Source organism: Bos grunniens, chromosome 21 (assembly GCF_055505025.1).
Source record: "Bos grunniens cultivar Pamir isolate PY7600 chromosome 21, Bosgru_T2T1.0, whole genome shotgun sequence".
Lineage (NCBI taxonomy): Eukaryota > Metazoa > Chordata > Mammalia > Artiodactyla > Bovidae > Bos > Bos grunniens.
Window position 1 is genome coordinate 43,249,097 of NC_141185.1, and position 27,334 is coordinate 43,276,430.

A 27,334-nucleotide genomic window follows, 5' to 3' on the forward strand; every position below is an offset into this window, starting at 1 on the left:
TTTTGGGGCAAAATGAGGACTGCAGCCTGGATGACAGCACCTCAGATAGCTCTGAGAAACTGCTCCAAAGAGGCAGGGGGGAAAGGACAGTAGAGATGTGATTTCGGTGAAGGGGGAATACATGCAAGCAAGCATATATTTTTTTTGGTAGAAAGTTTCTGCTGGTCTCGTGAAGCTTCTGCTAATCACGAGAGAAAATCGTCACCATGAAAGATTTTAGTGCTTTCCTAGATATGAGGAGATACAGGAATTGGGCTCATAAAATCAGCTCCTGAGAATATCTAACTATCTGAAGACCTGTTCAACCAGTTTTTCCAGAGCACAGAGTGCCTCATTTCTGCTCACCATCCTGAACTCCTTTCAGGGGGTGTGGTAAGGTCAGCAGCTGCAGCAGAACCTGATTTAATCCTTGTGGAAGTAGACGGCAAGTGCCCATGGCAAGTGCCAGTTTGTGGCTGACAATGCTCCTAGTTTCCCTCCCCCTCCACTGCCTCTTACAAATAGCTGTGAAAAGAAGAGAAGTGAAAAGCAAAGGAGAAAAGAAAAGATATGCCCACTTGAATGCAGAGTTTCAAAGAATAGCAAGGAGAGATAAGAAAGCCTTCCTTACTGATCAGTGCAAAGAAATAGAGGAAAACAATAGAATGGGAAAGATTAGAGATCTCTTCAAGAAAATTAGAGATACCAAGGGAACATTTCATGCAAAGATGGGCTCAATAAAGGACAGAAATGGTATGAACCTAACAGAAGCAGAAGATGAGATGGCAAGAATACACAGAAGGTGGAGGTGAAGTTGCTCAGTCGTGTCTGACTCTTTGCGACCTCGTGGACTGTAGCCTACCAGGCTTCTCCGTCCATGGGATTCTCCAGGCAAGAATACTGGAGTGGGTTACCATTTCCTTCTCCAGGGGATCTTCCTGACCCAGGGATCGAACCCGGGTTTCCCGCATTGGAGGCAGACGCTTTAACCTCTGAGCCACCAGGGAAGCCCAGAATACACAGAAGAACTACACAAAAAAGATCTTCACGACCCAGTTAATCACGATGGTGTGATCACTCACCTAGAGCCAGATATCCTGGAATGCAAAGTCAAGTGGGCCTTAGGAAGCATCACTATGAACAAAGCTAGTGGAAGTGATGGAATTCCAGTTGAGCTATTTCAAATCCTAAAAGATGATGCTGTGAAAGTGCTGCACTCAATATGCCAGCAAATTTGGAAAATTTAGCAGTGGCCACAGGACTGAAAAAGGTCAGTTTTCATTCCAATCTCAAGGAAAGGCGATGCCAAACTACTGCACAATTGTACTCATCTCACACACTAGTAGAGTAATGATCAAAATTCTCCAAGCCAGGTTTCAATAGTATGTGAACCATGAACTTCCAGATGTTCAAACTGGTTTTAGAAAGGCAGAGGAATCAGATATCAAATTGCCAACATCCGTTGGATTATAGAAAAAGTGAGAGAGTTCCAGAAAAACATCTATTTCTGCTTTATTGACTATGCTAAAAACCTTTGACTGTGTGGACACAACACACTGTGGAAAATTCTGAAAGAGATGGGAATACCAGACCACCTGACCTGCCTTCTGAGAAATCTGTATGCAGGTCAGGAAGCAACAGTTAGAACTGGACATGGAACAACAGACTGGTTCCAAATAGGAAAAGGAGTACGTCAAGGCTGTATATTGTCACCCTGCTTATTTAACTTATATGCAGAGTACATCATGAGAAATGCTGGGCTGGATGAAGTACAAGCTGGAATCAAGATTGCTGGGAGAAATATCGATAACTTCAGATATACAGATGACACCACCCTTATGGCAGAAAATGAAGAAGAACTAAAGAGCCTCTTGATGAAAGTGAAAGAGGAGAGTGAAAAAGTTGGCTTCAAACTCAACATTAAGAAAACTAAGACCATGGCATCTGGTCCCATCATTTCATGGCAAATAGATGGGGAAACAGTGAGAGATTTTTTTTTTTAACTCCAAAATCACTGCAGATGGTGACTGCAGCCATGAAATTAAAAGACACTTGCTCCTTGGAAGAAAAGTTATGACCAACCTAGACAGCATATTAAAAAGCAGAGACATTACTTTGCCAACAAAAGTCCATCTAGTCAAGGCTATAGTTTTTCCAGTAGTCATGTATGGATGTGAGAGTTGGACTATAAGGAAAGCTGAGTGCTAAAGAATTGATGCTTTTGAACTGTGGTGTTGGAGAAGACTCTTGAGAGTCCCTTAGACTGCAGGGAGATCCAACCAGTCCATCCTAAAGGAATTCAGTCCTGAATATCCATTGGAAGGACTATTGTTGAAGCTGAAACTCCAACATTTTGGCCACCTGATGCAAAGAACTGAATCATTTGAAAAGACCCTGGGAAAGATTGAAGGTGGGAGGAGAAGGGGATGACAGAAGATGAGATGGTTAGATGGCATCACTAACTCAATGGCCATGAGTTGGTAAACTCTGAGAGTTTACCTCCCTGATGGACAGGGAGGCCTGGTGTGCTGCAGTTCATGGGGTTACAAAGAGTTGGACATGACAGAATGACTGAACTGAACCGAACTGAACTTGCCTCACCCCACAAAGTCATTACCCAGCAGTCTCCCCCAGTGACAAGCTGAGAGATTATATCTAACAGCATCCTTGAAGCAGTGCATAAAATTAAAGAACATTATTGGGGAACAAATACCAAACAACAAGAACACTGGGCATTCGAGGAGCAAGGACAGAGAAAGAATTCACTAAAAATCCCATAACATTAAAAAAGGCAATGAACATGAAGCACGCAAGAGGTAGAGAAAAAGCATATTTCAGGAGATTTACTACAGAAAACAAAATGTAATTCTTAGCCCATACTGACTTTTCTCAATGAAATAAAATCAAAGGGTTCTTTCTGAAACAATAGATGCAAAATTGAGGTAATAAGAAAAGATAGTGAGTTATAAAGGAAGGCCGGAAGGGTTAAAAAAAAATGTGAGTGGAAATTGACATGGCAAAAATGAAAACCAGATTTGCAGAATGTCAAGCAATAGGATGAGGGGAATCCAAGCCCTTTGGTAGCCTTGAGTGAAAGGTTAAGGTCAAGGATTGTCAAAATAAGAGAAAGCTTTAAACATGGTGGAAGCGAGTATCAGTCACATAACCCATATTTCAGTGAGCTTTTTAAGGATACATCATAGATGAACTACTAACCCATAGTGGGTCATCAATAATCTAGGTACAATTTTCACTTGGCTTTTATTTCTTTAATTTAATTTTATTGTTTTTAAAAAATATTTATTTATTTAGGCTGTGCTGGGTCTTGTTTTAGGCTTCTCTAGTTGTGATGCACGAACTTCTCTAGCTGTGACATGCCTACTTATTTGCCCCATGGCACTTGAGATCTTAGTTCGCCGACCAAGGATCGGACCTGCATCCCTGCATTGGGAAGCAGACTCTTTACCACTGAACCACCAGGAAAGTCCCCTTAGGACAGTTTATGTGTTTAGATATAATCATCTACGAAAAAGAATTTCTTTTTTTTGAGGAAGCACAACTGCAGAGCAGGATAGGAGATCTCTATTTTCATATCCCAGTTGCAACCCCTCTAACAGTCATTGCCTTCGTCCACAGGATTCTGTTGGGGTGGTGACAATCTGTCTTCACTTAACTGCAGGGGCAAGTGTAGCAGAGGACAGCCCCACCCTCCTGCCCTGTGGTCAGCCTCTCATAACTAAATGAGTAACAAAGTATCACAATCTCCCTCATGGAAATCTCAGTTTCATATCTACTCAGTTTCAACTTCAATCTGCAGGAGATGATTTCAGGAGGAATTCAACAACAGTAATTTGCTCTCATGTCTCAACAAATTCCCTTGTTAATTGGAAAACTGGAAACAATTCTTGAACGTCTCCCCTAAATAACATTTTCTGGGCCCAAATTGTAATTCTAAACTTCAAACAAAAGCTTTTAGTGTCACTCAGACAATATAACAGGCACGTAAATATATCTCAAAAATGGAAACGTCTCTCTTGTAAAATGCAGAGCTAAACATTTGATAACTTAGAAAAGGGAGCTTGGCGTTGCTGATAGGACTCAGATGGTACCTTAGGGGTATTAGTATTCACTTAGCAGCAAGTGGGGAGTGGCGGGGTGGGGAATGCCTTTTGTAGATGATGAAGGGAATGAATGTTGTTTTGCCTGTAAGCTAAGCCGCCTCATGATTTCTGTTAAAACCTCCTGGCATTTATAACAAATTTTTATTTTTATTTCCAACTGAAAAGGATTTGTATGTTATACAAATAGACCTCCACGTGATTTTTCTCTCCTTTTCAATATTGTTTATCTTCCTCCTTCTCACACCACCCAGAACTTGTAAGCAGTCGATCTAGAAAATAATGGTTTTAGTGCATCTTGACATTGGATCCTTTATGATTTTTTAAAGTGTTTCCACTATTAGCATTGGAGGGATTTTTAGTCATTTATCTACATACACATGCTGGCTTAACTTAAAACCATCCAGCACATCTAAAGCCGCTAATCAGATTGTCAGAGGAAGTCAGATGCAAGCCCAGTCATTTATTCCCAGCTCTCAGAAATTAACATCTGCCTGCACTTCCTCTTTCTAACCAGCCCTGGTGAGCCCAGAGGAGCTGAGGCCCAGAGAGGAACTAGGCAGGACAAGAGCGGAGTGTGTGTGAATCTGAGTCCCTTGTGCTGGGGCTAAGGAGAGGCAACAACCCCCTCACCTTGTGCTCATTGCCACAGTGACTGTCCGGTGGACTCAAAAAGAATTTTAAAAATCAGGAGAAGGAAACCATAAAAAGACCACACACACATCAGAGCACATTAAAGCTCATTCTACCAATATTCAAAAAACACATCATAATTTGTTTTAATAAATCCCTGTAGAATCCTTTAAAATTTGCTATCGTTACCTTTTCCTATCTCTCTAAATGACAGAGGAAGCTGGCGGAATACAATCCACGGGGTCGCAGAGTTGGACACGATTGAGTGACTAACACTTTCAATTTCACCCCTCTAAAAACACAAATATATATATACATGTGTATATATATATAGTCGCTCAGTCGTGTTCGACTCTTTGTGACCCCATGGACTGTAGCCGGCGAGGTTCCTCTGTCCATGGGATTTCCCAGGCAAGAACTGTGGAATGGATTGCCATTTCCTAAAAAAAAAAACACACACACAAACCAACCAACAGAAGGAATTCTACTATATATGCCATTTTGTCCATTTGATAAACACAGATTTTATCTAGTATTACTAGGTGGACTATCAGGTCAAATGACCTCAGGGAGATTGACAGACAGGTGACCAGATGTCACAAGGCCCCAAGTCCATCTTGAGTGAGGGCCAGCTCTGGTGCCCAGGCCTCTGTTTCATTCCCAGACCCTGAGCCCGGGGATCTAAACACTTGTCTGGCAGCCCCTGAACCCCAAGATCCCAGGCTAGGGTTCTGGCTTTGTTTGTCAGACCCATGCATGACAGACAGAGGAATCTAATGACTTGCTAATAAATGAATAAAAGAATGCATGAATGCAGTCCCCCTCCTAAGCCCCAAGCCGGGAGTTGCTAGCAGATTTCCTTTCTGCCCGGTTGTCTAGTGCTTGGCCCATTCCATGACTCACCTCTTTGTGGTGTCTCTAGTGTACTGACAATGCAGAGTCTTCAACAGAAAGGGCCTTTTCTAGTTCAGTTCAACCAACCTTACTGCAAGCAAATAATTTCTTGTGTCAATTTTTTTTTTTAATGGAGGTTTATGTGGTGAAACTATTGGAAAGTCCTGGACTTATAGATGAATTCAAAAGTTAAAGAATTCATCTTGTTTGAAAGAAACAAATCTAATATGGAGTTAGATTTATTCTTCCCTATTACACGAACAGGGACAAGTTTCTTACCCTCTCTAAGTTACTTTCTTGATGTGCATTTGTGCTAAGTCACTTCAGTCATGTCTGACTCTGTGCGACAGTATGAACTGTAGCCCACCAGGCTGCTCTGTCCATGGGATTCTCCAGGCAAGAATACTGGAGTGGGTTGCTATTTCCTTCTCCAGGGGATCTTCCCGACCCAAGGATGGAACCTGCATCTCTCATGTCTCCTGCAGTGGTAGGCAGGTTCTCTACCACTAGCACCACCTGGAAAGCCCACTTTTTGGATAGTTTTTTTGGACTGCACCGCATGGCATGTGGGATCTAATTCCCCGACTTGGGATCAAACCTGCATCCCCTGCATTGGAACCATGGAGTCTTAACCACTGGACCACCAGGGAAGTCCCCTCTAGTTACTTTTAAATGGTGTAGGGGGGAAATGTATAGATAAAAATCAAGCAAATGTGACAAAACGTTAGCAATTGGTGGGTCTAGGTTATGAGTATACAGTACTTGTATGCTTTGTATTGTTCTATCAACATTTCTGTAGGTTTGACTTTTTTCAAAACAGAAAAATTAAGCTGAGAATAGTGGTAGTGGTAAAGAGTGGTAAAACAGAGCTAGTGGTAAAGAAACCGCCTGTCAATGCAGGAGACGTAAGAGACACTTCTCTTATGAGAAGTGTTCTCTGGGAGTTCAGTCTCTGGGGGCAAGATCCCCTGGAGGAGGGCATGGCAACCCACTCCAGAATTCTTTCTGGAGAATCCCATAGACAGAGAAGCCTGGCAGGCTACCATCCAAGGGGTCACAAAGAATCGCAGGTGACTGAAGTGACAGCGCACACAAGGGAGGAGGCATGGTTCATTATTGCAAAGTCTTGGTGTAGGAGTCCTTTGTTCCCAGATAGATCAAGTATTCTATAGATCTCCAACACGAGAAACTGTTCTCTGTTCTGCAACTTTTCATCTCTATAGGAATGGAAAAGTGTTACACCCTTAAAGGTCAGAGCCTTGAGAATGGGCTCTCCTGTGTATTTCAAGCTATAGGCAATATTCTTAACACAATAGAATACAAAGGTTAAAATAAAAGAAATGATTTTATATGGAGTCAGATTTATTTTTCCCATTACATGCACACGACAAGATTCTTACTGTCTCTAAACTTTTTTATTGATAATTAAAAAACTAAACAAACAAGCTATGCCTTGCATCCTCCCTAAATATTTTCTGAACACCAGTCATGGTAACAGATATAAAGTGCTTTGCAAACAGCAGAGCCCTTCCTGGCACAAGGGGTCACCCATGTGATTATTTGGGCAGCACCAAGTGGTCTTAGATCACCTGGTCAAGCCTCTTGCCTTTGGCTTTCTTAACTCCAGCCAGTCTCTGCTGCTACAGCCACCTTAACATGCATATGCATGAGTGGCTTCCTGGCTTCTCTGCTCACAGCATCACTGCAGACGCACAGTCCTGCTCCTGAGAACTGGAGGGCAGAGCAACTCGCACAGCAGACTCCTGCCTGCCTGCTTCTCAGCGCCCTGCCCACCTCTCCTGATCCCTGGCAGCCAGCTGGCTCCCATGAAACCACCGAAGGCATCCCAGCGTTTTAGAAGCATCCGGAGAAATGCCAACCAGCACTACTTCTATCAGGAGTCCCTGCTGCTCAGGTGAGCCGTCCCGCCCATCCACTGTGCAGTGAAGGCAGGTGTGTGAGGAGGAAAAGCCTGGGTCCCCCTTGCTTGCATCTCTCCAGAGGACCAAGTGCCCATCTTCCTGGGTTCTCCTTCAGAATAAGCTCAGAAACTCCTTTATCCAGGTCTTCATCCGTCAAGGAAGACAGCCTCAGCCATGTGCACAGAGGGTAGTGTCTACCTGCTTCTGATCAGCATCAAAAAGCTTACACCCCAACCTGCCTTTATTGCTGGCCAAACCCACAGTCGTGCTTTATCTGTTTTCTCTTCTCTTTTACTCCATCAGCAATATCAAGAGAGAGCTGATGTATCGAGAGTAACAGACAATACATCTGTCATAATAAATGAGGTTTCTGTTGGAATATAGACTAGTTAGAAGTGGGGGAGTGTTACTTGAATTTGTTAAACATTTACAAAGGTATATTAAAACCTCCATAAATTCAGAGAAGCTGGAGAAAATTCTCCTTGGAGTAAGTAAAAACAACCTGAATTAGAAAAAACAAAGGAATTATTTCCCCTTACCTTTAAGTGCTTCCTTGAAGAAATAGCCATAGCACAATACTCTTTATCCCCTCCTGAAAAGTTGCTTTACGGTACATGTGTCCTTTTGAATTAAGCACAGGAAGCTCAGCTCAGGTGCTCTGTGATGATCTACAAGGATGGGTGGGCTGGGGCCGGGGGCACGGGGCACGGTCCAGTGGGGAGGGGATATATTCTATACTTTAAGCTGATTCACTTCATTGTAGAGCAGAAACCGTTATGGAGTCCAAGCTGACTCTGCTTGCCAAACGCCAGCCCAATGAATCTGAGAGAGGAGGGGTTGAGGCAAGGAACAGATTTTAACTGAGGAGAGTGGGCTGTCGGAGAAGATGGCAGGCTAGTGCCTCAAAATAACCATCTAGTTACGGTGTGGTTGCCAGGTCCTTTCCTTGATCAGAGATGGGGGGAAGTGAGGAAACAAAAGTAAAAAGACTTCAATCCTTACAAATATCCTCTAGAATGGCAAGCCTCAGGCAGGGGGATGTGTTAGTTTCACTTCCTTGCAGTCTTTCACAGGTGGGCGGCTCAGGCAGGCCATTATGTATGTTTAATAACAAAAAAGGGTTAAAGTCACAGAAGCAGTTCCAACATAAATTCAAAATTAACCTTTCCCAGTTACAAAACTAACACAACATTGTAAAGCAATTATATTCCAATAGATAAAAAATATGTAACATTACAGAAAACAATTTGCATTAGAATTAGTGTATTCATTTTCACTGGGAATAAATGTTGCTACACTTTGGAAAGTTGTTCTCCTTAGAGAGTAACTAATATCCTGAAATATTTGCCTGTGTAAATTTGTTTAGCTAATTTGTTCATAGAAATGGCTGCCTGTTTCCCATCCTTATCTCAGATTTCAAATGAATCCAAGCAGGAGTGCGGCCTGGGGGTGCTCTCTAGATGAGATAGTTTGGTTTTTGTTTATTTTACATCCAGAATTAGGGGGCAGGAGGAGTCCTTTCTTTATGCTTTGCCACCAAAGATGCTGCTCTTCAGGAATCCTACATAAGTACTTTCTTGGTTCCTTTGACGACAGCTTCTGATAGCATCTTTTATCCTTCGAAGCTTTTGTTTTTCACTGACCCATCAAAGTCAGTGAATGTGTTCCAGTGGCTGCTAACACTACTGGATTCTCTCTCCAACACCCCAGATCCCTCTCCTCTTCTTCCACACACACCAGCTTCATACAGATGACCCCCAGAGAGCAAGAGGCTGAACTTACCCAGGGCAAAATCTTGGCGGGAAGTAATTCTACTAATCCGATTTCCTCCTTAATGCCCTGATCCATTCAGCAACTTGGAGGACAGCTTTACTGCGGATGAAACGGGGGACAGCCATGATCCAGAACAAATCTTTCAGAACATACAGTTCCAGAAAGATCTCATGGCAAACATTCGCTGTCGACCCTGGACCATGGGGCAGAAGCTGAGGGCGCTGAGGTAAGGGCCCCGATAGCACCAGGTGGTTATTGCAAGAGTGTGTGTGCTAATCTGCTTCAGCCCTGTTTGACTCTTTGTGACCTCAAGGACTGTAGCCTGCTAGGCTCCTCTGTCCATGGGATTCTCCAGGCAAGAATACTGGAGAGGGTTGCCAAGGCCTTCTCCAGAAATCAACTCTATTTCAAAAAAACACAAAGGGTCGTGTAGGGACTTGACTGGTGGTCCAGTGGCTGGGACTTTGCCTTCCAATGCAGAGGCTGTGGGTTCCTTCTCTGGTCAAGGAGCGAAGATCCCACTGCATTGGGGCAAAAAAAAAACCCCAAAACAGAAGCAATACTGTAACATATTAATAAAGTTTTAAAAAATGGTCCACATCAAAAAAAAAAAAATCTAAGTCATGTATTCTATCAGAATTTTGAAAAGCATACAGAAACTCTGATGATTAATGATTATCTGAACTGTAAGAGGGTGAGTCTTTTTTAACCTGCGGGGAGAGCAAAGCAAATGATAACTTTTCAGTCAGGATTCAAGGAATGAACCAGGCCTTCCTCCATAAGTGTAGCCAGGGCTCTGAGACGCCGATACCAGGGAGGCCCAGGCCAGCCATCAATCTCTCGGAGATCAGCTCGCCCTTCAAGACCTGCATTTGTCATCCCCTGTCACCTGTCTCCTCCCTGTCACCTGTCTCCTCCCAATTACCTTGAGAAACTACTGGAGCATTACTCCAGTAATTGGACCTGTGGAGACTCACCAGATCTATGGAAGGCAGAGAGAGCAGTGGACCCTGACTGCTCTGGGCTCGAGGGAGTGTTGCTGAGGCAGAGAAATCAGGGAACTCCAGCCTTGGGTTTGGACCTACAGCCACCTATCTGGGAGGACAGAGCATGTATTTGTTACCTGTAGAGAGGCTGGGCTGTGACGAGGCCTGGGTTAGGAACTGTCCCCACTGCTGTTACTGACCAGGGTTCTTGGCATCCTTCAGTTCAGTTCAGTCACTCAGTCGTGTCCAACTCTTTGTAACCCCATGGACCATAGCACGCCAGGCCTCCCTGTCCATCACCAACTCCCAGAGTTTACCCAAACTCATGTCCGTTGAGTTGGTGATGCCATCCAACCATCTCATCCTCTGTCATCCCCTTCTCCTCCTGCCTTCAATATATCCCAGCATCAGGGTCTTTTCAAATGAGTCAGCTCTTCGCATCAGGTGGCCAAAATATTGAGGTTTCAGTTTCAACATCAGTTCTTCCAATGAACACTCAGGACTGATCTCCTTTAGAATGGACTGGTTGGATCTCCTTGTAGTCCAAGGGACTCTTGAGTCTTTTCCAACACCACAGTTCAAAAGCATCAATTCTTTGGCACTCAGCTTTCTTCACAGTCCAACTCTCACATTCATACATGACTACTGGAAAAACCATCCATAGCCTTGACTAGATGGACCTTTGTTGGCAAAGTAATGTGTCTGCTTTTTAATATGCTGTCTAGGTTGGTCATAACTTTTCTTCCAAGGAGCAAGTGTCTTTTAATTTCATGGCTGCAGTCACCATCTGCAGTGATTTTCGAGCCCCCCAAAATAAAGTCTGCCACTGTTTCCACTCTTTCCCCATCTATTTGCCATGAAATGATGGGACCGGATGCCATGATCTTAGTTCTCTGAATGTTGAGTTTGAAGCCAACTTTTTCACTCTCCTCTTTCACTTTCATCAAGAGGCTCTTTTGTTCTTCTTCACTTTCTGCCATAAGGGTGGTGTCATCTGCATATTTGAAGTTATTGATGTTTCTCCTGGCAATCTTGATTCCAACTTGTGCTTCATCCAGCCCAGCGTTTCTCATGATGTACTCTGCATATAAATTAAATAAGCAGGGTGACAATATACAGTCTTGACGTACTCCTTTTCCTATTTGGAACCAGTCTATTGTTCCATGTCCAGTTCAAACTGTTGCTTCCTGACCTGCATACAGATTTCTCAGGAGGCAGGTCAGGTGGTCTGGTATTCTCATCTCTTTCAGAATTTTCCACAGTTTATTGTGATCCACACAGTCAAAGGCTTTGGCATAGTCAATAAAGCAGAAATAGATGTTTTTCTGGAACTCTCTGGCTTTTTCAATGATCCAATGGATGTTGGCAATTTAATCTCTGGTTCCTCTGCCTATTCTAAAACCAGCTTGAACATCTGGAAGTTCATGGTTCACGGATTGCTGAAGCCTGGCTTGGAGAATTTTGAGCATTACTTTACTAGCGTGTGAGATGAGTGCAATTGCGTGGTAGTTTGAACATTCTTTAGCACTGCTTTTCTTTGTGGTTGGAATGAAAACTGACCTTTTTCAGTCCTGTGGCCACTGCTGAGTTTTCCAAATTTGCTGGCATATTGAGTGCAGCACTTTCACAGCATCATCTTTTAGGATTTGAAATAGCTCAACTGGAATTCCATCACCTCCACTAGCTTTGTTCATAGTGATGCTTCCTAAGGCCCACTTGACTTCACATTCCAGGATGTCTGGCTCTAGGTGAGTGATCACACCATCGTGATTATCTGGGTTGTGAAGATCTTTTTTGTACAGTTCTTCTGTGTATTCTTGCCACCTCTTCTTAATGTCTTCTGCTTCTGTTAGGTCCATACCATTTTGGTCCTTTATTGTGCCCGTCTTTGCATGAAATGTTCTCTTGGTATCTCTAATTTTCTTGAAGAGATCTCTAGTCTTCCCCATTCTGTTGTTTTCCTCTATTTCTTTGCACTGATCACTGAGGAAGACTTTCTTATCTCTCTTTGTTATTCTTTGGAACTCTGCATTCAGATGGGTATATCTTTCCTTTTCTCCTTCGCTTTTCACTTCTCTTCTTTTCACGGCTATTTGTAAGGCCTCCTCAGACAGCCATTTGCTTTTCTGCTTTTCTTTTTCTTGGGGATGGTCTTGATCCCTGTCTCCTGTACAATATCACGAATGTTCGTTCATAGTTCATCAGACACTCTATCTATCAGATCTAGGCCCTTAAATCTATTCCACTGCCTAATTGTAAAGGATTTGATTTAGGTCATACCTGAATGGTCTAGTGGTTTTCCCTACTTTCTTCAATTTAAGCCGAAATTTGGTAATAAAGAGTTCATGATCTGAGCCACAGTCAGCTCCCAGTCTTGTTTTTGCTGACTGTATAGAGCTTCTCCATGTTTGGCTGCAAAAAATATAATCAATCTGATTTTGGTGTTGGCCATCTGGTGATGTCCATGTGTAGAGTCTTCTCTAGTATTGTTGGAAGAGGGTGTTTGCTATGACCAGTGTGTTCTCTTGGCAAAACTCTATTAACCTTTGCCCTGCTTCATTCTGTACTCCAAGGCCAAATTTGCCTGTTACTCCAGGTGTTACTTGACTTCCTACTTTTGCATTCCAGTCCCCTCTAATGAAAAGGACATCTTTTTTGGAGTGTTAGTTCTAAAAGGTCTTATAGGTCTTCATAGAACTGTTCAACTTCAGCTTCTTCAGCATTACTGGTCAGGGCATAGACGTGGATTAACGTGATATTGGATGGTTTGCCTTGGAAACAAACAGAGATCATTCTGTCAGTTTTGAGACTGCATCCAAGTACTGCATTTTGGATGCTTTTGTTGACTATGATGGCCACTGCATTTCTTCTAATGGATTCTTGCCCACAGTAGTAGATATAATGGTCATCTGAGTTCAATTCACCCATTCTAGTCCATTTTAGTTCACTGATTCCTAAAATGTTGACGTTCACTCTTGCCATCTCCTGTTTGATCACTTCCAATTTGCTTTATTCATGGATCTAACATTCCATGTTCCTATGTAATATTGCTCTTTATAGCATCGGACCTTGCTTCCATCACCAGTCACATCCACAACTGGCTGTTGGCCTCCTTAATCAATAGAAATTAACCAGAGGTCAGACAAGAAATTCAGACGAGGCTTTATTGGGGTCCCTGCTGCAGCAGGGGGGAACAAGAACAGATAACAGGTTCCCTTGTTTGCCAGCTCATTGAAGCAGGGCGGGGTGTACAAGTTTGTTCCTTACATGCAGTGAGGGTAGGGTGTGTTCAGGGGTCAGGCCGGAGGGGTGGCTTAGGTGGTCTGCCCACCCTGAGGTGGTGCTGTGTGCAGGGGGCATGCACAGTACCCTGCTTTTGTTCCTGACTCTTCAGAAGTGACAGTTTGGGTTTTGGTCTCTTTTTATCTTATTGTCCATAATTTGCCTCAACTGTGCGTGGAGGCAGTTATTTTTAGTTCTTTTTAGTTTCTTTGTATTTTGTTGCCTGGGAGGTGTGTCCAGGTGCACACACTACAGGAAAGGGTCCCAGGTCCCAGCCTGGCTCCCTGCTGCCTTGGCCCCCTACTCAGTCCTTACACACCCACCCTCTCCCATGGTTGCTTCAGTTCTGTCATCCTTATTAGCTAATGGGCTATTCCAGGGGAACAACTGTATTTTATGCACCTCTGTGTTCCACTGTACTTGACCTAAACAGGTGTGCAGAAAGTCGCTTGCATGGAAAATGTAATGAATGAATTGGGAGAATAGCATTCACACATATACACTACCATGTGTAAAAAGATATCTAGTGGGAAGCTCCACTGCTGTGACACAGAGCTCAGCTGGGTGCTCTGTGATGACCTAGAGGGGTCGGATGGGGATGGGGAGGGAGGTTTAAGAGGGAAGGGATATACGTATGCATACAGCTGATTCACATCATTGAACAGCAGAAACTAACACAACATCATAAAGCACCTATATCCCAATCAGAAAAGAAAAAAATTGACCTAAAATTTTATAATGAATGAATGAAATGAAATGAATTATTATTTTCACTGATATAGGCCCCGTCTGTTGTTGGTGTTCAGTCGCTAAGTAACGTTTGACGTGACTCATGGACTGCAGCACACCAGGCTCTTCTGTCCTCCACTGTCTCCCAGAGTTTGCTCAAATTTATGTCCATTGAATTGGTGATGCCATCTAACTATCTTATCCTCTGCCACCCTCTTCTCCTTTTGCCTTCAGTCTTCCTCAGCAACAGGGTCTTTTCCAGGGAGTCAGCTGTTCTCACCAGGTGGCCAAAGTACTGGAGCTTCAGCTTCAGCTTCAGTCCTTCCAATGAATATTCAGGTTTATTTCTTTTAGGATTGACTGGTTTGATCTACAACTGACTGGAAAGATTGAGGGCAGGAGGGAAAGGGTGTGGCAGAGGATGAGATGTTTGGATGGCATCACTGACTCAATGGACCTGAGTCTGAGTGAACTCTGGGAGATAGTGCAGTACAGGGGAGCCTGGCATGCTGCAGTCCTTGGGGTCTCGAAGAGTCAGACACGACTTAGAGACTGAACAACAACTGGTTGTCAAAAGTTAGAAAATGCAAGATTTGCATAAGCGCATCTCTTCTCCACTGTTTGGCTATCTATTCCTACTGCACATTCACATGTGTTGCTGAGATCACCCGGGTGATAAACTTGTGCTCACCACCATGTTTTTGTTCTTTTCTCAGGCGAGCAAAGGATATTGTGCTGAAGTTTGAAGGGCGGTTGACCAGGACTCGAGGCTACCAAGCGGCGGGTGCCAAGGTAAAGAGCATACACACGCAGGTGCCCACTCTTCCTCTGGTCCCGTAGCCCAGGCAGTTGTAATTAACCTTGCACTTGCTGTACTATATGGGTTATAAACGTCCCTCATTAATAGTTGTTGAACAGTATGGTGAGCTCGAAGGTCCGAGTTTCCCAAAACTTGCATTTGAAGTCCCAGTGACGTCACTTAACAAATTATGCTTCCCGGAGGAAGCCCAACTCATCAGAAAAAGGAGATCTTCCCTTGGGAGAATGATCTGGCCTCTTTCCCAAGTGAAGCCCACTTACATGTGTGGGTTTTCTTCACTGTATTTCATCTAATAAGAAAGTTGCAGGCATATTCCAATGCTCACTTTATAATACAGTGCTAGATTATTGCTTGTTACTTTTCCTATCCAGTTACTGACCATTGAACTTTAGTATACATGAAAGTATCTATTAATAAAGACATTCCAATAATTTTCATAAATGCTTCAAAAACAATTAAAAAAATTATTTCTTCCACTCTAATCCTCTACTGTCCATAGTATCTTTTGGCGGGGGATAAAGTAGATAAGAGTAACTTTTACTGCTTTGCTAGTATCTTTCTTTAAACTTCACATTTCAGTCATTGGATATATAATTTTCACATCAGACTAATTGTGTTGTTATTGTTTAGTCACTAACTCGTGTCCAACTCTTTGCAATCCCATAGACTGTGGCCAGCAGGGTCTTCTGTCCATGGAATTTCCCAGGCAAGAATATTGGAGTGGGTTGCCATTTCCTTCTCCAGGGGATCTTCCCAACCCAGGGATTGAACCCACTGTTCCTGCATTGGCAGGTGAAATCTTTACCATCTGAGCCACCAGGGAAGCCCCAGAGTAATTATAGTATACAAATACTTTTGTCTTGCTTTCTTTTTTTCAGGTAACACCATAACAAGGATTTTTCTCCATGTTGCTGTTTTATTTTTCACCATGTTTTTGTACTTATTGTTTTCGATGACTCTGTAATATTCCATCAGGAAGATGTATGTTAATTTAATTAGTTACTTGCCTGCTGGTGATATTTAAATAGCTTCTAATTTTTCATTAGTGTAAACAGACCTGCAAAGATTGTCTTTGTACAGATGGCTTTTCCAGTCTTTTAAAAGTCTTTTTTCTAGGCTGCATGTCAAAACTATGACCTCTGTAGAAAAAAGGATGATCCATGTTTTTTGGTTCTTGATAAATATTAATCAATTGTTTTCCAAAAGCATTTACCATCCACTATGAAGACAGCAGATTTTTTCATTCTGACACTTTGGTTCTTCCCTTCCTCATTCATAACATCATTTCTCTACCCCTTTTTTTTTTGGGGGTTGACTTTATTCATTCTTATATTCATATGATAGTGATCAATGATTGTGTCTTTTTTATTGGAATATAATTGCTTTACAATGTTGTGTTAATTTCTGCTGTACAACAAAGTGAATCAACTATATATGTGTATATATATCCCCTCCCATCCACCCTCATCCCTCCTCTCAGGTCATCACAGAGCACCAGGTTGAACCCCCTGTGCTATACAACGTCTTCTCACTAGCTACCTATTTTATGCATGGTAGTATATATATATCAATCCCAGTCTCCCAGTTTGTCCCACCCATCTCCCCCCGCCATGTCCACATGTCCCTTCTCTACAAGTATGTCTATATTTCTGCCTGGGAAATAGGTTCATCTGTACCATTTTTCTAGATTCCATACATATGCATTAGTATATGATATTTGCTTTTCTTTTGCTGACTTCAGTTCAGTTGCTTAGTTGTGTCTGATTCTTTGCGACCCCATGGACTGCAGCACGCCAGGCCTTCCTGTCCATCACCAACTCCCAGAGCTTGCTCAAACTCATGTCCATTAAGTCAGTGATGCCATCCAACCATTTTATTCTCTGTCCTCCCCTTCTCCTCCTGCCTTCAATCTTTCCCAGCATCAGGGTCTTTTCCAATGAATCAGTTCTTCACATCAGGTGACCAAAGTATTGGAGTTTCAGCTTCAACATCGGTCCTTCCAATGAATATTCAGAACTGATTTCCTTTAGGATTGACTGGTTGGATCTCCTTGCAGTCCAAGGGACTCTCAAGAGTCTTCTCCAACACCACAGTTCAAAAACATCAATTCTTCGGTGCTCAGCTTTCTTTATACTACAACTCTCACATCCATACATGACCACTGGAAAAACCATAGCCTTGAGTAGACAGACATTTGTTGGCAAAGTAACGTCTATGCTTTTTAATATGCTGTCTAGGTTGGTCACAGCTTTTCTTCTAAGGAGTAAGCGTCTTTTAATTTCATGGCTTCAGTCACCATATGCAGTGATTTTGGAGCCCAAAATAAAGTCTGACACTGTTTCCACTGTTTCCCCATCTATTTGCCATGAAGTGATGGGACCAGATGCCATGTTCTTAGTTTTCTGAATGTTGAGTTTCAAGCCAACTTTTTCACTCTCCTCTTTCACTTTCATCAAGAGGCTCTTTAGTTCTTTGCTTTCTGCCATAAGGCTGGTGTCATCTGCATAGAGGTTATTGATATTTCTCCCAGTAATCTTGATTGCAGCTTGTGCTTCTTCCAGCCCAGCATTTCTTTTGATGTACTCTGCATATAAGTTAAATAAGCAGGGTGACAAAATACAGCCTTGATGTACTTTCTTTCTGACTTACTTCACTCTATATGACAGACTTTAGGTCCATCCACATATCTCCAAATGACCCAATTTTGTTCCTTTTAATGGCTGAGTGATAGTCCATCTTACATACATTAATGTACATTGTATATACATTGCATTCAGAATTAAATCCAGACTCCTTCCTCTGATCCACCAGATCAGCCATTTCCTACCTTTTTGACCTCCTCTCATTCCTTTCTTCTTATTCTTTCCTGTAAAATGCCCAGCTAATGCTAACCCACAGGCTTCTCCTAGCTATTCTCCCTTTCTAGGTAGCTCCTCTAAGGACTAATTATTTTTTGAACTATTGATTAATTTTCATTCACATCTCAGCTCATGTATGACCTCCCCAGATAGACCTTCCTTGACCCTTTGTTTCAAAAAGCTATCCCCCAGTTCTAATGAGTTGAATTCTTCGTTGTTTCCTCCCTTCTACCTGGATGCAAACTCCATACCAGCTGATACCTCACACGTCTTGCTCATGATTTGTATCCGAGGTATTGGAAACGCAATGTAGGTGGTCAGTACACACTCTGGATGGACAGATTGTTCATAAGCTATGATACATGTTGTTAGTACACATCTGTTCCCAATGATCTTAGAAGCCTTACCAAATCTCAATAACCCAGGCCTGAAATTAGGACCCATTTCTTCCTTGGTTTTGCTTAATTTTGTGTTCACTTTGCTCTTAAAAGTCTTCCCTGGTGGCCCAGATGGTACAGTCTGCCTGCAATGAAAGAGACCTGGATTTGATTCCTGGGCCGGGATGATCCCCTGGAAAAGGGAATGGCAACCCACTCCAGTATTCTTGCCTAGAGAATCCCATGGACAGAGGATCCTGGTGGCTACAGACCACCGGCTTGAAAAGTCGGACACAGCTGAGCGACTGAGCATGCCCGCTGGGAGCCTCACCCCCATGTAGGACCTGAGCTCCACACAATCACTGCCACCATCATGAATGTCAAGTCCTCTAATCCTGCTCCCTTCTCTCTAGCTGTGGCGGAAGTTTGCTCGCCTGGCTTGTAACTTCGTGGTCATCTTCATCCCCTGGGAAATGAGGATAAAGAAAATCGAAAGTAAGTGCTGGAGCTTGGAGGAGTAGGGTGGGAGGTGGTGCTGGTGGGCAGCCAGCAGTGAGGTCTGAGATGGGTCTGGGGCGAACTGGTTCCTACACTGGGCAGTCAGGGCCCTTGTACACACAGTGCTGACTGAGGCTGCCCAGGGGTCTATAGAGGTGGGAGACATAGTGTTTGTCTCTGCCACCTCCCAGGATAAAAACAGCCCCACATTCCTCTGGAGCTCTGTCAGTTCTCTGTCAGTTCATGCCTTATATAATATACAATATTATATAATATTGTATATTGTATAATATATATTGTATATATATTATATACATATATATATATATAATCAGTAATCTTGATTGAAGCTTGTGCTTCATCCAGCCCAGCATTTCTCATGATGTACTCTGCATATAAGTTAAATAAGCAGGGTGACAATATGCAGCCTTGACTTACTCCTTTCCCTATTTGGAACTAGTCTGTTTTTCTATGTCCAGTTCTAACTGTTTCTTCTTGACCTGCATACAGATTTCTCAGAAGTCAGGTCAGGTGATCTGGTATTCCCATCTCTTGAAGAATTTTCCACAGTTTATTGTGATCCACACAGTCAAAGGCTTTGGCATAATCAGTAAAGCAGAAGTAGATGATTTTCTAGAACTCTCTTGCCTTTTTGATGATGCAACGGATGTTGGCAATTTGATTTCTGGTTCCTCTGCCTTTTCTAAATCCAGCTTGAACATCTGGAAGTTCATGGTTCATGTACTGTTGAAGCCTGGCTTGGAGAATTTTGAGCATTACTTTGCTAGCATGTGAGATGAGTGCAGTTCTTCAGTAGTTTGAACATTCTTTGGCATTGCCTTTCCTTGGGATTGGAATGAAAACTGACGTTTTCCAGTCCTGTGGCCACTGCTGAGTTTTCCAAATTTGCTGGGATATTGAGTGCAGCACTTTCACAACATCATCTTTCAGGATTTGAAATAGCTCAACTGCAATTCCATCACCTCCACTAGCTTTGTTCGTAGTAATGTTTCCTAAGGCCCACTTGACTTTGCATTCCAGGATGTCTGGCTCTTGGTGAGTGATCACACCATCATGCTTATCTGGGTCATGAAGATATTTTTTTGTACAGTTCTTCTGTGTATTCTTGCCACCTCTTCTTCTTAATATCTTCTGCTTCTGTTAGGTCCATACCATTTCTGTCCTTTATTGTGCCTATCTTTGCATGAAACGTTCCTTTGGTATCTCTAATTTTCTTGAAGAGATCTCCAGTCTTTCCCATTCTATTGTTTTCCTCTATTTCTTTGCATTGATCACTGAGGAAGACTTTCTTATATCTTCTTGCTCTTCTTTGGAACTTTGCATTCAAATGGGTATATTTTTCCTTTTCTCCTTTGCCTTTCACTTCTTTTCTTTTCACAGCTATTTGTAAGGCCTCCTCAGACAACCATTTTGCCTTTTTGTATTTCTTTTTCTTGGGTATGGTCTTCATCACTGTCTCCTGTACAGTGTCACAAACCTCCATCCGAAGTTCTTCAGGCACTTTGTCTATCAGATCTAATCCCTTGGATCTATTTGTCACTTCCACTGTATAATCATAAGGGATTTGATTTAAATAGGAAACCATGAGGGAATAAAAAGAAATACAAGTACTGTGATGTGAGAATGGAAGCCTGTCAAATTCTGAAAGTAAAGAAGGAATCACCCAGGAACATACTGTTATATTTAACTACACATAAAAGAAATTTTATGTACATAAAAAATAGAGGTAAAAGTTAGATTACAGATTGAGGAGGGGAAAAGCATTTTTAACATTTAAGTGATATTAATCCCTTTCATACCAGTGGTAGAAATGTCAATTGGGATGCTATTTCTAGGGGAAAGTGGTAATTTGAACCAAACATCTTCAAAATCTTTATACTGTTTGATAGAACCCTTCTATTCCCTAACAACCAGAGAAAAGAGTAGCCACAACAAAATCAAACACACTTGATTCCCTTCCCAGATCCCTTTACTTGTCTGGTCCACCCTTTTTCAGCTGTTCTGAGCACTGGCTGCTATGACTTCTGGCCGCTCCCTTCTCTCGAGGATTAGTCTTGGCCCACATTGTTCCAGATGTTGGGCAGACATCACCTGCTCCCCCAGCCCCACTGGAGAGCCTACAGGTGATGACTAAGGGGTATTCAAGTCTAGCTTCTTGTTCAAAGTGGAACCAACACTATGATGAAACTTGCCCTCCAGAGCTCCCCATGGGATTAGGCTAAGCCAGGTTCAAGTTGAGACCACATTTTTGCTCAGCTCTTTCCCCTGACCTCCTCTGACCCACTTTCTCTTGAGATTGCTTCCTCAATATATTGTGTTCAGTTCAGTTCAGTCGATCAGTCATGTCCGACTCTTTGCCACCCCATGGACTGCAGCATGCCAGGCTTCCCTGTCCATCACCAACCCCTAGAGCTTGCTCAAACTCATGTCCATCAAGTCAGTGATGCCATCCCACTATCTCATCCTCTGTCGTCCCCTTCTCCTTCTGCCTTCAATCTTTCCCAGCATCAGGGTCTTTTCCAGTGAGTCAGTTCTTCCCATCAGGTGGCCAAAGTATTGGAGTTTCAGCTTTAGCATCAGTCTTTCCAATGAATATTCAGGACTGCTTTCCTTTAGGATGGACTGGTTGGATCTCTTTGCAGTCCGAGGGACTCTCAAGAGCCTTCTCCAATACCACAGTTCAAAACATCAACACTTCAGCGCTCAGCTTTCTTGATAGTTCAACTCTCACATCCATACATGACTACTGGAAAAACCATAGCTTTGACTAGATGGACCTTTTTTGGTAAAGTAATATCTCTGCTTTTTAATAGGCTGTCTAGGTTGGTCATAGCTTTTCTTCCAAGGAGCAAGCGTCTTTTAATTTAATGGCAGCACTCACCGTCTGCAGTGATTTTGGAGTCAAAAAAAAAGAAAACCTCTCACTGCTTCCCCATCTATTTGCCATGAAGTGATGGAACCAGATGCCATATCTTAGTTTTCTGAATGTTGAGTTTTAAGCTAACTTTTCACCCTCTTTCGCTTTCATCAAGAGTCTCTTTAGTTCTTCTCTTTCTGCCATAAGGGTGGTGTCATCTGCATATCTGAGGTTATTGATATTTTTCCGGTTATCTTGACTCCAGCTTGTGCTTCATCCAGCCCAGCACTTCACATGATATACTCTGCACTTAAGTTAAATAAGCAGGGTGAAAATATACAGCCTTGACGTACTCCTTCCCCGATTTGGAGCCAATCTGTTGTTTTATGTCCAATTTTAACTGTTGCTACCTGACCTGCATACAGGTTTCTCAGGAGTCAGGTCAGGTGGTCTGGTATTTCCTTCTCTTTAAGAATTTTCCACAGTTGTTGTAATCCACACAGTCAAAGGCTTTGGTATAGTCAATAAAGCAGAAGTAGATGTTTTTCTAGAACTCTCTTGCTTTTTCGATTATCCAACAGATGTTGGCAATTTGATCTTTGGTTCCTCCGCCTTTTCTAAATCCAGCTTGAACATCTGGAAGTTCATGGTTCATGTACTGTTGAAGCCTGGCTTGGAGAATTTTGAGCATTACTTTGCTAGCATGTGAGATGAGTGAAATTGTGCGGTAGTGTGAACATTCTTTGGCATTCCCTTTCTTTGGGATATAAATCATGTTCAGTTTAGTTCAGTTCAGTTCAGTCGCTCAGTCATTTCTGACTCTTTGCGACCCCATGAATTGCAGCATGCCAGGCCTCCCTGTCCATCACCAACTCCTGGAGTTCACTCAAACTCACATCCATCGAGTCGGTGATGCCATCCAGCCATCTCATCCTCTGTCGTCCTCTTTTCCTCCTGCCCCCAATCCCTCCCAGCATCAGTCTTTTCTAATGAGTCAGCTCTTCACATGAGGTGGCCAAAGTACTGGAGTTTCAGCTTTAGCATCATTCCTTCCAAAGAACACCCAGGACTTCTCAGGCTCTGATTCTAGGAAATCTGACCTTAGAAACTGATTTCTGCAGAATCATTTATGCTAGCAAATACTCTACCTAGTGAAAAGTTAGAAACTTCCAAAAAGTCAGGGAGTTGAGTTTAAGTTAAATAAATTATGGAACAATAAAATTCATTTTATAGGGAAACATTTTGTATGAGAAAATGTTCATAATAGATTGTTAACCCTGGATATGTAGAGACATGGCAGTTTTATACCAAAAAATACACATATAGGATGACAATGGATGGTTCCACTAAAAATTTACTAGAAAGTAATTGTAGTAGTGATTTTAATTTAGTAGCCTTGGAGTAAGTGACTTTTTTTGGCTTTCTTTGTGTTTTACTACTTATTATGAAACATAAGATATATTTGAAATAAAATTTCAAGATGCTACTTTTCCAAAGTGTGATACAAGTCCACCTGCTCCAGAAAGTCATCAGAAGTGTCACCTACATCCCCATCAAACCTCCTCTAAGCCCCCTTGTTTTCTCAGTAGAAATTTGTTTTTAGTCATTTTTCGGCTATGCTGTGGGGCATGCAGGAACCTCAGTTCCAGGACCAGGGAGTGGTCCACCTGCGGGCCACCTGCAGTAGAAGCAGGGAGTCTTAACCACTAGACCATCAAGGAAGTCCCAGAAATTTGTTTTTAAATGTCCTTTTTTATTTTAGAATAAGTTTAGATGTATGGAAAAGTGGCAAGGAGAATTCTAATAACCCCTTTGACCACTTTCACCTAATGTTAACATCTAACACGCTGTTATTTCTTTTGAAATTAAGACAAAAGAATCCTTACAATATCCTTGGAATTTTCCAAACTATGCAAAATGAAAAAGAAATCTTTTAAATCCTCAAAAGAGGCTGATATTTCTGAACGTAGATGAAATGTAAATCTGATAAAAAGCATTTTAGATCCATATGACATGAGGGAAAGTGTGACATTAGGGATTAAGGATGTATGTATGTAACTGGTAGATATAAAGGAATGTGTTAATCCTTCTGAATGATCATCATGGGTCAAGACCCTGATAGGGACATTATTGCATTCTTAGTCAATGTCCTGCTGATGTAAGAAAAAAAAATAAGTGTTGCTTTACAGAGAACTTCTTACACTGGGAGAATTTTCTTTAAACTGTGCTCCTTACCTTGTTTTTCTTTAGGTCATTTTGGATCTGGTGTTGCCTCTTATTTCATATTCTTGAGATGGTTATTTGGGATCAATATTGTGCTCACGATTATGACAGGTGCTTTTATTGTTCTTCCAGAGGTAAGAACTATATCAGGAGAGTTTAAAGTGCCGTTTGTTATAAAGAAGAGATGTTTAGAGCTGTAGCGTAAGACAGGCACACTCATTATCCTGGTGGGAAGGATAATCTATGTGTCCAAACAGGGCTTGGTGACCTTTTTTCAGTAAAGGGCCAGATAGGAAATATTTCAGTCTTTGTGGGCTTCTTAAATCTGCTACATCATACAAACGTGACTGATAAGCCCTAGGTCACTAGTAAGTGTGGCTGCATTCCGATAAAATTTTATTTATGAGTGCTGAGTCACTCAGTCATGTCTGACTCTTTGCGACCCCATGGACTGTAGCCCCCAGACTCCTCTGTCCATGGGATTCTCCAGGTAAGAATACTGGAGTGGGTAGCCATTCCCTTCTCCAGGGGATCTTACGGACCCAGGGATTGAACCCAGGTCTCCTGTATAGCAGACAGATTCTTTACCATCTGAACCACCTGGAAAGCAATTTTGGATTCTTTTCCAACCATTTAAAAATATGCAATGGTCTCCCCAGGTGGTTCAGTGGTAAAGTATCCAACTGTCAAGCAGTAGATGTGGGGTTGATCTCTGGGTTGGGAAGATCCTCCAGAGAAGAAAATGGCAACCTACTCCAGCATTCTTGCCTGGGAAATCCCACAGGCAGAGGAGCCTGGGGGTCTATAGTCCATGGGGTCACAAAGAATTGGATATGACTTAGCCACTAAACCACCACCACTCAAACTTTCCTTAGCTCTTGGGCCACACAAAAGGAAGTGTTAGGCTGGATTTGGCTTATGGGCCAGTGTGCAGACATTGTGTTAAAGTAAAATCTATTTCTCAACTAAACTTTATCTTTGCAAAGCAAATGGGACCATTTCCTATGCCATTATAGAAACCCAGTGGCTTCAAATATCCTCCCTTAGAAGCCATGTCCAGACTAGAGAGCACACTCAGACTGGCCCCAATCAGGCAAATGAAAGTCTGGCCACTTGTGAAGAATCCACTTCCTAAGAGTCTTGTAGGTGCAGCATCTTCACAAGTGCATGGAGATCAGTGGCCCCTTTTCTTCCAGAGGACTGTGTGATTGCCTTTCCTCTGTCACCAGCTCATTGCAGGCCAACCGTTTGGAAGCACAGCCAGCAAGACCATCCCCAAGGAGCATATTGCATCTGCCCAAGATCTGGACACCGTTTGGTCTCTGGGGGTGAGGTTCAGGCCCAGCCACGTTCTTGTCTCGAGGTGGGAGGGGGTTATGAATGTTCTAGAACCTGGGAGTCAGAAATGACATCGAGTGCTCTCTCTGCAGGGTTACCTCCAGTACTCAGTCCTCTTCTATGGCTACTATGGCAGGGAGAGACGGATCGGGAGAGCTGGCTACCGGCTGCCCTTGGCCTATTTCCTGGTGGGGATGGCAGTGTTTGCTTACAGTTTCATCATCCTCTTAAAAAAGTATGTCTGTTCAGTTCCTCAAAATCCATGCCAAAATGCTGTGGATGATCTCATTTCATCTTGTCACTAATCCTGCAAAGTCAGGGCATACATCTGCCCATGTTACAGATTAGGCCTGGTGTCCTTGCTCAGTCCTATCTGACTCTGCAACAACTGTATGACCTATAGCCCATCAGGTTACTCTGTTCCTGTAATTTTCCAGGCATGAATGGAGGGGATTGCCATTCCCTCCTCCAGCGGATCTTTCAATCCAAGGATTAAACCTGTGCCTCCTGCATTGGCATGCGGATTCTTTACCACTAGTGCCACCAGGGAAGCTCCGATCTTGTGTACACACCAGCTTGTCTTCATCACACTGCCCCTTGTGTCATCATAGCAAAGTTCAGGTAGAAGGGATTAGGATAAAAAAAGATAAAACAGTCATCATCATTATCATCAAGCAGACAAAATCTAGGGAGATGCAGTGACTTGAGGACCTTAAGAGTTCATGCAAAAATGGGGACACGTATATGTATGATTGAGTCCCTTCACTCTGCACCTGAAGCTATCACAATATTGTTAATCTGCTATCAGTTCAGTTAATGTCCAACTCTTTTCAACCCCATGGACTGTACCACACCAGGCTTTGCCGTCCATCACCAACTCCCGGAGCTTGCTCAAACTCATATCCATCAAGTCAGTGATGCCATCCAACCATCTCATCCTCTGTCGTCCCCTTCTCCTCCTGCCCTCAATCTTTCCCAGCATCAGGGTCTCTTCCGATGAGTCAGTTCTTTGCATCAGGTGGCCAAAGTATTGGAGTTTCAGCTTTAGCATCAGTCCTTCCAGTGAATATTCAGGACTGATTTCCTTTAGGATGGACTGGTTTGATCTCCTTGCAGTCCAAAACCCTAATAAGCAATAAAAGGTTAAAGAAAAACAGGAACATGATGAAAACCAGCCAATAAGAATATTGTTGAAATATGTTTATTGATATGTAAGGTTCTGTTTATAATTATGGTTATAATTAAATTATTATAAAACAGAAGAAACAGCAGGTGGTGCTAGTGGTAAAGAATCTGCCTGCCAGTGCAAAAGAAGCAGGAGATGTGTGTTCCATCTCTGGGTTGGGAAGATCCGCTGGAGAAGGAAATGGAAGCCCACTCCAGTATTCTTGCCTGGATAAATTCCATGGACAGAGGAACCTAGTGGGCTATAGTCCGTGGAGCTGCAGAGAGTCAGACACAACTGAGTGACTGAGCATGCATACTCACATACAGGGAGATGCAGAGTGACTTGAGGGCCGAAAGTTCACAGGAAGCTTTCCAGCTTAGCCTCTGGGGGGCCTCAAGACCCCACCTACAACACGAACCCTTTTCTGGATGTTACAGTTTAAGAGACAAATTGCTGTCAACTCTGGAGCAGGAAACATGGATAGACAGAAAGGGAAAAGCTTCTAAGAGGAGAGAAGCTCTAGAGCAGCAGGCTTTTTTGGCCCTGGGGACCATTTTCATGGAAGACCATTTTTCCATGGAGGGTAGGGGATGGTTTGGGGATAATTCAAGTGCATTATTTTTATTGTGCATTTTATTTCTATTATTATTACATTGTAATATGAAATAATTATATACCTCGCCATTATGCACACTCTAGGAGCCCTGAGTTTGTTTTCCTGTAACTAGACAGTCCCATCTAGGGGTAATGAGAGAGAGATGGGGAGCGGCTGAAGTACAGATGAAGTTTCGTTTGCTGCCCTGAACGGCCCGGTTCCTAACAGGCCACGGACCAGTACTGGTGCATGGCTCAGGAGTT

The 27,334-nt window shown here is 42.7% G+C and overlaps 1 protein-coding gene across 1 annotated transcript in view; it reads left to right on the forward strand.

The window, feature by feature from the left end:
- The first annotated feature begins 7,340 nt into the window (after positions 1-7,340).
- The window catches only part of TMC3 (transmembrane channel like 3), a 54,933-nt gene continuing 34,939 nt past the window's right edge, over positions 7,341-27,334 (forward strand). The window contains exons 1-7 of the mRNA XM_086364201.1: positions 7,341-7,539; positions 9,399-9,545; positions 15,033-15,108; positions 18,785-18,866; positions 23,998-24,104; positions 25,200-25,298; positions 25,401-25,543. Of these exons, the coding sequence (XP_086220327.1) occupies positions 7,451-7,539; positions 9,399-9,545; positions 15,033-15,108; positions 18,785-18,866; positions 23,998-24,104; positions 25,200-25,298; positions 25,401-25,543 (743 nt within the window). The 5' untranslated portion in view covers positions 7,341-7,450. The remainder of the gene's footprint in view (positions 7,540-9,398; positions 9,546-15,032; positions 15,109-18,784; positions 18,867-23,997; positions 24,105-25,199; positions 25,299-25,400; positions 25,544-27,334) is intronic.